Source organism: Acomys russatus, chromosome 2 (assembly GCF_903995435.1).
Source record: "Acomys russatus chromosome 2, mAcoRus1.1, whole genome shotgun sequence".
NCBI classification, from domain to species: Eukaryota; Metazoa; Chordata; class Mammalia; order Rodentia; family Muridae; genus Acomys; species Acomys russatus.
In genome coordinates this window covers 23014530-23027208 of record NC_067138.1, presented here as the reverse complement: position 1 = coordinate 23027208, position 12679 = coordinate 23014530, and the positions used below count along the sequence as shown (strand labels likewise).

Genomic DNA, 12679 nt, shown 5'->3' with positions numbered 1-12679 from the left:
TTAAGTCTTGAAATGTTTTTCTCCTCTGATTATGAGTGGTAGTTTTGCTGCATGTAGTAGTCTGGGTTAGGAAATGCAGTCTTTCAGAACTTTCTATCCAGGGCCTTCTTGGTTTCAAACTCTCTATTGAGATTTCAGATGTTATTCTGATGGGCCTGCTGTTTGTTGTGTGCAACTTGGCCTTTCTGTCTTGCAGCCTCCACTATCCTTTCTCTTTCCTGGGGACTCTTTATGCCTCTCATCCCTTGACCAGAACCTCGGTCCTCAGGTTTGAGAAACTTTCTCGTATAATTTTGTGGAAAATACTTTCTGTGCTTTGGACCTGGGTTTGTTCTTTGATACCTATATGATTTGTGTGTTTGGTCTTTTTATAGTGTTTCAGTGTGTTCTGTTCCTATTTTAGTTTTTCAGATGAAACATTTGACCAGACGATTTTATTTTCTCTACCTAGCCTTTCAGATCTGATGGTCTCTCCCCTTAATCCAGACTGTTGGTGAGGTTTTGCTCTGAGCTTTTTGTTGGGCTTCCTGAATTTTTCTTTTCTTCAGAGATTCTATCTTTATATTAAGTTCTGTTTTCATTATTTCCTTCAGGTGTTCATTTGTGCTTTTTCAGTCTTCATCTGGCATTTGTTCATAAACCTCTTTGAGTTCCTTGAACATGTTTATTATTTCTCTTTTGAAATCATTGTCTGGTTTATCAATGAAGTTGCTTTTCTCAGGGATTATGATGGAGGGCTAGTTTTAAGAGAAGACATGTTGTCTAGGTTGTTCATGTTTGTTTTTGTGATGAGATCTAGGCATCAGGAGTTAGGTGGTTGATGGTGTTTCTTGGTATAGATGTCTGTTTTTAGCCTTTATTGGGCACGTGTTTGAATCTTTGCTGTTGCCCCCTTTTGTCACATTATGGGCCAGCTGAATGGTGCTTTGTGCAGGCCCTTTGGGGGCCCGCTGTGTTGATATGCAAATGGAGTCTTAGATGGGGGGGGGGGGGGGGGCAGGGGGGGGATGATGCAACTTCTGGGCCAAGGTTTAAGCTTTGTGCAGGGTTAGGGGAGTCTTTCTGCTGAGCTCAGATGCATATGGAGAGTTTTCTGGATTCTACAGGTGGTGCAGGGGTGGTGGGGCTGGAGTCACAGTGGCTGTGGGTGGTGCTTGTGGTGCTCTGTGGGGTCTCAGTACTGTGTGGTGTGGTGGGTTGACGGGTGGGCGTGGAGCTTGGTCTAGGAATACCTACTGAGACTGCAGGTCCCAGTTCTCCAGGCGGCCAGAGTGGTGGGATAGGCTGAGAGTGGGTGCACAGACTTGATAGGCAGGTAGATCTGGGAGTCTGGTCTCTACCTGGGGTGCTGGGTCAATCTCTGTTTGGTCCTGGAGCAGCACAGTGTGGTGTCTAAGGGGCAGGAGGTCAGGTGGACCGGGTCTGTGGGGTTGGGTTAGAGTTCTCCTTCAAGTTCCAGGTCAGGCTCCTGAACTCCCAGATCAGCATTCTTATTTGTGATTCTTAACTTTATAGTGAAGAAGTGAACTTAAAAAAAAATCGGTATATTTTTCTTACCAGAAAAAATTAAGTAGTAGTATTGCTAGTCTCTTGTCTTAGCCTCCTGTAAGTCAATATTTACTTTAAGCATATCTTATTTCTAGATTCGGGAAAGAGAAGCAAGAAGGAAGAAAGAACGTTTAGAAAAAGAGGAATATGAAGCTAAATTGGAAGCTGAAATGAAGATTTACAACCCCTGGGGGAAGGGCGGAGGCGGTGCTCCTCTCAGAGATGCCAAAGGAAATCTGATAAGTATGAATGTCCATGAACTTGCTTTTAAATGAATTATTTACAGTGCTTTAAGAGTAGAGAGTAGAAACATGTGGGATTCAGACTGTATAAGGTTTCATTTTGTGATTTAATGCAAAGATGCCCTCCTGATTATGAATAGAGTACATGTTAGAGAGGTTCTTTTCTACAGAATAATGCACGTCTCATTCTCTGATGAGAGTCGCCAAACTGCAAAGAATAACTCAAGATACTTGGTACTCATCCAGACTAGTATTTGGAGTGTATTTTTTATTTTGTTTTACCGAAAACAATAAAACTCACATTGCAAGTTTATTTTAGACTAATATAAATTACAAATAAAAACTGGAGTAAGTGTGGGAAGGGATCTGCTTTTAGTTTGTGTATGGACTATTCTTGTTCAGCCCGTGGCTGCTGTTGTACTTGGGGGTGGGGTGTCTTCATTTCGGAAACTGGCAGGTTGCAGAGTTATAGTCCTTCAGCTCTGTGCTTTTATTTATTCTTCTGTGCTTGCTTGGTGTGGTAGCGCAAGCCTTTAATCCTAGCACTTGGGAGGCGGAGATAGGTGGGTCTCTGTGAGTTAGAGATAGCCTGGACTACATAGCGAGATTCAGGACAGCCAGGGTTATATAATGTAGTCCTGAATCAAACAAACAAAACCCAAACCACACAGAAAAAAATCCACAAAACCTTTTTTTCTGATGTAGTAATCATACAAAAGCTATTTTCTATACTTTGTTAACCTATATTAAAATAGTTTTGGCTAGCTGTAGCTAAGTAGAATAGGGAGTAAAGATAGTGTGGGGTTCAGTTCCAAGTCTATTAAAATGCTAAAAGTGGCCTCAGGATGGTGGGTGTGGAGTATTTAGGATTTTTGTGGATTATGCCTGTTGTCCATTGTTACGTATATTTCAAGGTGTGTTTGAACCCACGTAATAAGCTGACTCTTCCTCCCCCAGATTAGTTTTTCCTTTTGTGTCTGCGCGTAGGTGACTGCAAGTGCTGCCAGGTGGATATTTTTTTTTGAAGTGTGTATTTGAATATATTAGAAAAATAGTTTTCATTTACTTACTCATGGTACTGCAATAGTTTCTTGTTACTTCCTGAGGCAGTTAATTAAATTTTCATTAATTAAATTCATTCATTAATAAAAGCCCTGTGCCAAGCCTACCAGAGGCATATGTTGATGAGTCTCCTTCCCAAGTGTGCCACATTTATTGTGGTTGCTGCTTCTTTAAGAGAGGAGGAGCCTTCTTCCACTGTGCAACTGCTCCATTTCAGAATCCTTTCCTTCTTGGCTGAACAGGTTGGGGCCAGGTGCAGTGAGGATGCGTGGAGGACTCTGTTGTGTCCTGGCTGAGAACTTAGGGTTAATCGGTTCTGCCTTCATTCTGCTGTTCCAGCTGCTCCCAAGAGCTCCTAGCATAATTGCTCAGGGACAACAAAGTTTAGGTTTCCTGTTTGTGCCTGGGAGGAGGCCTGGGACTGATGAGTTTGTGGCTAGTGGTAGCTTAAGGAGTTGTCAGAAATGCCCAAGCTGCTCTGAAGGAGGCGCTCAGTGCCCAGACTTTGGGAACAGAGGAATTCCCAGAACTTTTTAGGAGCCCTTAAGCAATATAACCATAGGATAGGTTTGTAGTAAAGTGTGGATTCTTGAGTTGTAAGATACTGCTTTAGAAAAAAAAAAAAAAAAAAAAAAAAAGGTACTGCTTTAGAATTGCTTGCCTTGGAGGAAATGCCTCTGAGGTTTCTATTTTGTAGTAGCAATGTTTAGTTTGTTTACTTCATGTTGCAATCATCACATGAAAGAGAAAGTGTAGTATTTTATCAAGGACAGTGAAATTCTTTTTAAATACTACATTCAAAATAACTAGAGCCCTAAAAAGCATCAGTTTTTGTATGTGGGCTTTATATCTTAGAGATGGGGAAACACAAGTTTGGTTTTATTATGCTGAGATGTTTATGGAGATGCATTGTGATGACCAAGGTGTGCCCTGTGCACTTGGAGCTCACTCTCATCCTGCTGTGCATACATGGGCTTAACTGCTTCTGTTTGCTTCTCATCTTCTGAGGGACAGAAACCGAAGGATGTGAGTCTTCACTTCTCACTCTTAAATCGTTTTAAGAGGGAATACTTATTAATGAATAAGGCAGACAACTCATTTAAAAATAAACACTTGTTTTAATTGTATGTATCATAAATAATTAACTCAGTGCTCTTTATTTATTAGAACTTTATATTTAAGGTCCAATAAAAGCTAAGATACTGTAAAATGTTTGAGTAGGTGAATGGATAAGCTTATTTACCCATTGTGTGTGGGGCTAACAAAGGGATGAATTGTTGCACATAATTTGGAAAATGCAAAAATTCTGCTAAATAAAAGATCCATTTTGAAAATTACCTTTGTACATTTCCATCAGGTGACACTCTCAAAAGTTATAAAGAACTTGCTTCACGGTTGTAGGCTGAAAATATGAATAATTAGAGATAAAGATGGATGTGTTTTGGTGGTGGAGTTTTGCAAAAAATTAATTATAGTGATGTTACTTGAAACTACACGTGTTAAAATGTTAACTATATAGCAGTGGTTCTCAGCCTTCCTAATGCTGTGACCCTTTCATGCAGTTCCTCATGCTGTGGTGACCCCCCAACCGTAAAGTTATTTTGTTGCTGCTTCATAACTAATTTTGCTACTGTTATGAATTGTAATGTAAATATCCAATATACAGAATATCTAATATAGGGTTGAGACCCATAAGTTGAGAACCGATGCTACAACACACACACACACACACACACACACATACACACACACACACGCAAATATGTGGATAGAAGGAAAATTAAAAGTTTGACCATTTGAAAATGTCTGGCAATCTCTCATAGGCCTGGCAAGAGATATAGCTAAACATACATTCATATATATATATGAATTTGATCAAATATATTTATTAATGCATTTTTAAAAATTAGATTTAGCTTTTTATGTATTTCTATTGAGGTAAAATTTGCATATAATAAAAGTTCTCTTAAAGTTTAGTGAGGTTTGACAGCTGTTTTTAAAATCATCTCTACCACACTCAAAAAGAACTTTTTCCAGAATTGTTAAAAGGACAGTCCCCGCTGTTGTTTTATGGGCAGTCCTCTTACAGTCCTTGTAACCTGTAATCTGTTTCCTGGGTCCAGATAATTTTGATAATTTCCTTTCAGTGTAACATTTGTGAGATACTTTTTTTCTGTTACTGAATGACATTGCATTGTTTTGTGGTACCACCATTGCATGTCTGTACAGTTGATAGGCATTAAGTAATTTCCAGCTTAAGGTCATTAAGAATAGAATTGTTGTAAGCCAATGTCTCTTTGAGGGGTCTAAGACCATCAGAAAACACAGATATTTACACTACAGTTCATAACAGTAGCAAAGTTACAGTTATGAAGTAGCAGTGACAATACATTTGTAGTCGCGAAGCTCACCACAACACAAGGAACTGTGCTGGAGGGCTGCAGCATTAGTAAGGCTGGGAACCACGGCTGGAAGTGCTCATGCACAGGCCGGAGGGAAGTGTGCTTTTAGTTCTCTTGGGTAATGCTTAGGAGTAGTCAGTTTGCTTTTTTTCTTAAAAATAGTTTTGTTAGAAACTGCCCAACTGTTTTCATTCTCTCTAGAAAAGCTCAAAATCTACAAATTCTCTGAACTCTATCAGCACTTGACTTTGTAGGTCAAGGTTTAGCCATTCTATGGAGTGTATAGCTACTTCAATATTTCAAACAACCTTTATTGTGAAATAACTTTAATGCTTACACAAAAGACAGCACAGTGAGAGTACCTTTGAGCGTGTTTCCTTCCCAGTTGACATTTATGTAATCATGGCACAAGTGTATAAACTACAAATAACTTCAGTACTGTACTGTCAATGAAATTATAGAGAACTCCTAGATTTTGCCATTTCCACCTACTGTCTTTTTCCTGTTTCAAATGCTGTAATACATTTAGTTGCCGATCTTGTTTCTTGGATTATTTATTCATTGTTGGTGTGAATGGGTGCTGGATGTGTAAGTGTGCTGGATGACTCTGGCATGTCACAGGGTGTCACGCCACAGGCCAAACCATCCTGGGAGTCAGTCTTCTCCTTCCATCACAGTGTTTGACAGGGACTCCAACCGAGGGGCAAGGAAGGCTTGTATAACACTTGCTTTTACCTGATGAACCTCTATAGGCCGGCCGAGCTTTTAACCTGCAATCTGTGACAATTGTCTGTGTATTTAGCTATTTAAATCTGTTTGTCCACGCGTAAGCTTTTATGCATTTCCTATACCAATCAGTCCGTCCATCCAAAGTGTCTCACTTAATGGGTTTTTTTTTTATTATACACGGTTATACCAAAAAGCAATCAGTTTCAGAACATGTTCCACATTGAATTATGTTGGTACTGCAGTGACATACCAGCCAGCTCTGCATGTCTGACTTTTATGCTTACATCATCCATTTTTCTAACAATGTAGTAAGTTTTGAAATTTAGATGTTGAAGTCTATTTTTCTTTTTTCTTTTGTGTTTTGAGACATGGCCTCTCTGTGTAGTTGTGGATGGTGTCCTCTGTGCCAGCCTCCAAAGTGCTGGGTTATATCATGACCCCTCCAACTTTGTGCTACTTTTTAAAATTGTTTTGACAATTCAGTTTTAAAAAAACAAAACAAAAAACCAAACCTTTATCCAAATGTAGTACAATTTTCTTTGGAATTGTATTGATCCCACAGGTAACTTTGGTATGGGCAACATCTTAACAATCTTGAATTTTCTGGTGTATCTGGTGTATCTATCCACTTACTGCTTTTAGTTAATTTTTATTATCAGTGTTTTATAGTTTTAAATATCAAATACTGTATATATTTTGCTAATTGTATTATCAAGTTTTTCATGTTTTGATGGCATTTAGATGCTATTGTAAAAATTGCCCTTTTCCTCCCCTATGTGTATACCTGTGTGTGTAGGCTAGATGTTGACATTGGGAGTTTTCTTGAATTATTCTCCACATTTTCACTGAGGCAAGGTCGACCCAGAGCTCACCAGTATGGCTAGTAAAGCTAGCCAGCTTTTTCCAGGAGTCTTGTTATTACAACTTGTGAGTGCTGGAATTAGAGCAGGTCTCCATTGCTTGCCCAGTATCTTTGTGTGCTCTGATGATCTGAACTCTAGTCCTCCCAACTGCTGCATGCTTGGCCCCCATTCCCAGCCTTTTTCCTTTTTCCTTGGCATGTTTTGTATAAAGAATGGGTTTTGTTGTGACATTTACAAACGTGTCCATTAGGTACTTTATGTTTAGCTCCCCTCAGCCCCATTATCCACCTGATACATGGTGGCTGTGCATGTTGCCACAGGTGAGAGGACGGCTTGTGGGGGTGGGTGATTTCTCTTCACCACCTGAGACCTGGGTATTGAACTGAGGTGTAGCAGTGAGTGACTTAACTGCTGCCCCATTTCTTTTTCTTTTCTGCTTTTTTTTTTTTTTTTTTTAAAGATTGTGTGTGTGTGTGACATTAGATCCTTTGAGGCTGAAGGAACAGGTGTCTGTGAGCTGCCAATGTGGGTACTGGGATCTGAACTCTGGTCCTATGATAGAGTGGTGCAAGTTTTTAACTGCTGAGCCAGCTCCTCTCTCTTTCTTTTATTTGTCTGTGTGAGAGAGAGTATGTGGGTATACACATGTCATGGTGCACACATGGTGGTCAGAGAATAACTCGGCCTTACTGACGTGGATCTCATATGTAGCTTTGCATATTCCAGACTAGCTGGCTTCCAGAAGCTTCTGAGCTTTCTGGCAATTTTCCTGTGTCTTGCTGTAGGAGAGCTAGGATTACAATGTGAATCCCACCTCTGCATGTTTTCTATGTGTGTGTTCCAGTGATTGGACTCAGGTTGCCGGGTTTGTGCTGCAGGCACCTTTGTAACCAATAGATACACCTTGTGGGCCCAAGTTTCTACTTACTATTCTTTTTCACTCATGACTTTTGAAGCATTTATCCATTTTCTAAGCCCAAGATGGCCTAGTGTAACATGAGGATGTAAACTGTCATTATTCTGAGCTTTGTTTTCTGTGTATGTCCCACAGTGTTTGGACTGTATTCTAGACATGGGTCACATTCGAAATACATCCTTGAATGTGATGTCCTGGTAGATAATTTTTATATCTATGTTTAGGTTCACTTGTATTATTAGTATCCTAGTGTTTTGGGATGAATAGGTAGAGAGGCATTTCTCTCTCTATATATGTGCTTTATAAAAGATTTATGTGCAATGATATTTTGCCTGCATGTGTGTCTGTGTGAAGGTCTCAGAGCCTCTGGAACTGGAGTTACAGACAGTGTGAGCTGCCATGTGGATGCTGAGAATTGAGCTTGGGTCCTCCCGTACTCTCAACTACAGAGCCCCTATTTATGCCCTTTTGTTTTGTTTTTCTGAGATGGGTTTCTCTGTGTAACCTTGGCTGACTTGGACTCCCTTTGTAGAGCAGGCTGGCCTCTGGCCTCACAGAGAAGCACCTGCCTCTGCCTCCAGAGTGCTGAGATTATAGTTGTGCGCCACCATGCCTGGTTTACTTATGCACTTTAAAAACTTGAATTCTATAAGCATACAGGGTTGTTTCTGGGACTGGTGGTTTGACCCAGTTTACACATGCTAGACAAACACTCTACCAACTGAACTAGGTATTAGATATTTAACAGACACAGCGTCTATTGCTAGGCAATAAACTGACACAAAGGAAGTGTCTTAAATAAGAAGTTCATACTATTTTGCAGTTCTTTAGATAGTAACTTTTGAGTGGTTTTGCTGGTTGTTTCTGCCTGGCGCTTTTGTGTGAGATTGTAACACGTTCCCCTGAGACGTCTGTGTACAGCTCAAGATTTAGATGTCTCCATAGCACCCTTCAGTGTCGTTGTGATGTGTCCAACGATCGCAAGATAAAACTCAATGACTTTTGTGAGTCAGCCCTAGAAGTCATTTGTTGTGTCCCTGCAGTATCGTGCTGTAAGGTGAGGTAATAAATAGACCACAGTAACGAAGAGACTTGAGTTCCACATTTCGAGGAAGGTTTGCTAAAGGATTTGTGGATGCATTTTAACACTCCACATGAACATGCTTTTTTCTTGGTTTTTAGGAAAGCTGATGGTTTGGGGTAACTTTCACTCTGACTTGTGTTTCACTCTGTTCTATACTAAAGAAATTCTGATTTCTTAGTGGGTATGTTAGTATGCCTGTGATAGAATGTCAGAGATTTATATATCCTTAATTTCTGTACCAGTTTTGATTGATTTCATAGTCCCTTTACAGTTTTTGTGAGGGTGTTTCAGAGCTGCAGCCATCACCCAAGACTCCCATTCTTGTCCCGTTTTCCTTCCTGATTTCCTATTTAAAAATGTATTAAGAGTAATTATAGAAATGTGTTTATTGAAATAAATGGATTATTTTTCCCTCTCAGCTGATTTGAATAGGATGCACAGACAGAATATAGATGCCTACCATAACCCAGATGCAAGAACACATGAAGATAAAAGGGCTGTTGTATCTATAGACCAAAATTTAGCCACTTCAGCTGAGAACCTAGAAGATGCTGCAAATAAAAACTCAGGTTTTTAATCACGTTCTATATTTTAAAAAAATTTCTAATGCTGTTCAGTAACATTTCACTTCTGTTCTTTGATAAAATTCTTACTGTGATTTTGAGAATTTGGTTTCTATGAACTAGGAAGCATAATGTATTTTCTTTCTTTAAATAATTACTTTGAAAAAAAAAAAAGGTATGGAAAGGTTGCTTCTAACAGTGGGTGTGTCTTCCCAGCTCTGTAACTTGCTGCGCACAGGTAGCTGCTGCTAACATGCTCTTTCCATACTTGAGGGACCCTTCTTTGCACATATACACAGTTTGCTTCACATACCGTGACTGCACTGCTGAGAAAGTATTTGGTCTGTTACAGTAAATTATACAAGAAGTTAACTTTTTGTTCAAGCGATCCACATTGTACAGAAAGTGAAGTGACTAGAAGTTTAGTGTCAGGTCACATCTGGTGATGAGTAAGGCTGACACACTGTTCAGCAGCATTCTTCATCAAAGCTGCTGTGAGCTAAAGTTACTCAGTATCTTACCATATATGCATGAATATATGATATACATTTAAAAATCAAAGCAAATGTAAAGAATATATATCTGAATACATTTGAAACTATGTATGGGTGCTGATAAAAGACTTTATTTACTATAAAATTTTGCTTTTGCACGTTCGCAGTTTTTATTGTAGTTTTAAGTCTGCTTTTACACTTTCATAGAACTGATTATCAGGAAGAATTTTACAGTAGGAAGTTGTTTTGAAACACACCTGACTAATCAAACAGTCAAGTTTTACAACTCACAGGCCTTACTGGACCCATGCAGGCCCGTGGGGGCTGCGATGATGCTCTCAGGCTCGCTGGGGCCGGCTCTCTGAGGATGCTGGTTTGCTGTTGGTGCCGGCATCCCCATCCACTGTTATGTGAAGAACGGTTTTCATTGGAACCTTTTATTTTGATAAAATTATTAATTTCTTTTTTTAAAAAAGAATTTTAAATTTAGTTTGTATATAGTGCTCTGCCTGCATTTCAGAAGAAGGCATCGGATGATATTATAGATGGTCATGAGCCACCATGTGGTTGCTGGGGATTGAACTCAGGACCTCAGGAAGAGCAGTCAGTGCTCCTAACCTCTGAGCCATCTCTCCAGCCCAATTATTAATTTAATATGGGATGGTTCATTCAGTGTACAGTAGGAACAACAAATACTTTTTCATATTAATTGCTGCTGGGAGAGAACCTTAGCTCTGCTGTTTATTGCTGCTGTCTGTGGCTGCTGCTTCTGCGAACCCTTATGCTGTGGTCCATTTTCCTGTTTCTTGATACAGCGCCTGCAGTTCTAAGGAGGTTAAGACTTACACTTTCTTAGGCGTTGCCTACTAGGCACAGACACTGGGAAAAAAAACAATTCCGTGACTCTGGCCGATGGTTTCTGTAGTATGTATGCCAGATTCTCCTCTCGTTGGTACTTGCGATGCATTATTTTCAAGATGTTAAAAGTATCCTAAAATGTTTAGTTTCCTTATTTTATGTGACTTAAAATTTCCTAGTCTTTCTTTCTCTAACCATTAACTGAACTAAACTTTATAATAACTAAGCAACATAAGAAGCTATCCAAAGCCACCTGATTTGTGCTGTGCCATATGTGTGTGTGTGTGAATTAGTGCATGCACATGTGCTGCTTAATATTTTTAGAAGGCTTTGGGAAACTTGAATGCATCTGAAATTTTTGGCAATTTTTGCTTTCAAGTTTCATTGTCCTTGACAGCGTCTCACACATATAGTCCTGGTTGGCCTGGAACTCACCATGTCTCCAAGCTCATCTTAAACTCATAGAGATCTTCCAGTCTCTTTCTCCCCAGTGCTAGGATTAAAAGTGTGTGCCTGCTTTTGGCCTGCTTTCGAGTCCTTCATAATGACCTTTTTTAGTAACATGATCTCAGTATGAGGCCGCAGCTTCCCCAGTGCTGGGATCCAGGTGTGTCTCACTCTGCCTGGCTTATGCTGGGAAGGTTCCCGCCCCCCCCCCCCCCCTTTACTTTATGGTTAAGTGAACTGCTATGAAATCCAATGACTTATTTTTGTGGTTACTATGGAAGTTAGTTACATGTCTATTTTCTAATAATGCCAGCTCCCTATAGTTTTGAAAAAGGTCACCACCCAAAGGATTTATTTCATCTAATATTTTTCCCTTTAATTGTTACAAAATTCAAATTAAGGTAAAAGACAACAGTCATGTTTCTTTTACTATCAGCTTTCTATAATGCCCAAGAGTTAAAGGAACTTTTATATTTTCAGTTTGTTTTTCATAGAACAGTTTTCAGGGGAGAGGTTGTGGTTTTCAAGACTTGGTTTGACTTTGTTAATTCAGTCATCTGAATGTTAGTGAGTGTTAATAGAGAGGCAAAGTGACGAAATTGTAACTGACCAAGCGGTCTATATAGACTGACAGGAGAAAGGGAGAGAAACGCTTTAAGTTGATAGTGGTGAGAGTGAGTGAGTAACTGGGCATAAAGACACATGCCTATAGTTCTAACCCTTGGGAGGCAGAGGCAGGAGGATTGCTGTGAATTTGAGGCTAGCTTAGTCTACATAGTGATTTCATATCAGCCGTGGGTACATAATAAGATTTTGTTTCAAATAAACAAAACCAACCAAACAAAAAAGATTAAGTCTGTCATTTAAGAATACAATAAAAAGTTGTGTGAGACTTGTCATATTTTTTTCTTTTTACATTCAAGAGAGATTCTTAGGGAATGATTGTTTATCAAATAGCTTTTCTGAAGCAATCTTTCCCTTCGAGAATATACCATGATATTAAAAAGGAACATATACTGGAGTAAACTACTGTCACTTTTATATTCCTTTAAAAGAGATTCTGTGTGTGCTACCAATAGAACCCAAGGCTTTGTGCATGCTAGTTAAGCATTGACTTCAGCAGTTTAAAAAGTAAAACCTATTACAGTTATTTAGACTTAATTTAAATTTATTAATTATTTAATAGCTGACTTTCTCCTAGTCTGTATTTAAGCTATGGATGTAAAGAATTTTGGACTTAGTTATTTAAAATAATTTTTGGAATTTTTTGTTATGTGTATAGATTAAGAGCTATTTTTCTTTTCCTCTCTTTTTTTTAACCCTGGGGATTGAATCCAGGGCCTTCCAGTGCTAAGCAGATACCCTGCCACTGAGCCATATCTCTAGTCCCTAAGAACGTATCTCAAGTAAAGGATATTCATGTACACTTTTTTTTCCATTATGAACTCTACTTGGCAGCTTGTGCTGAGAA

General features: G+C 39.2%; 1 protein-coding gene across 22 annotated transcripts in view; it reads left to right on the top strand.

The window, feature by feature from the left end:
* Cspp1 (centrosome and spindle pole associated protein 1) overlaps nt 1-12679 on the top strand; it is a 99185-nt gene that overhangs the window by 65838 nt on the left and 20668 nt on the right. For 19 of the 22 annotated variants that reach the window (XM_051159181.1, XM_051159156.1, XM_051159275.1 and 16 more), the window contains 2 exons: nt 1644-1791; nt 9266-9415. In XM_051159181.1, the coding sequence (XP_051015138.1) occupies nt 1644-1791; nt 9266-9415 (298 nt within the window). The remainder of the gene's footprint in view (nt 1-1643; nt 1792-9265; nt 9416-12679) is intronic. The other 3 variants (XM_051159255.1, XM_051159238.1, XM_051159220.1) reach the window with 1 other exon arrangement.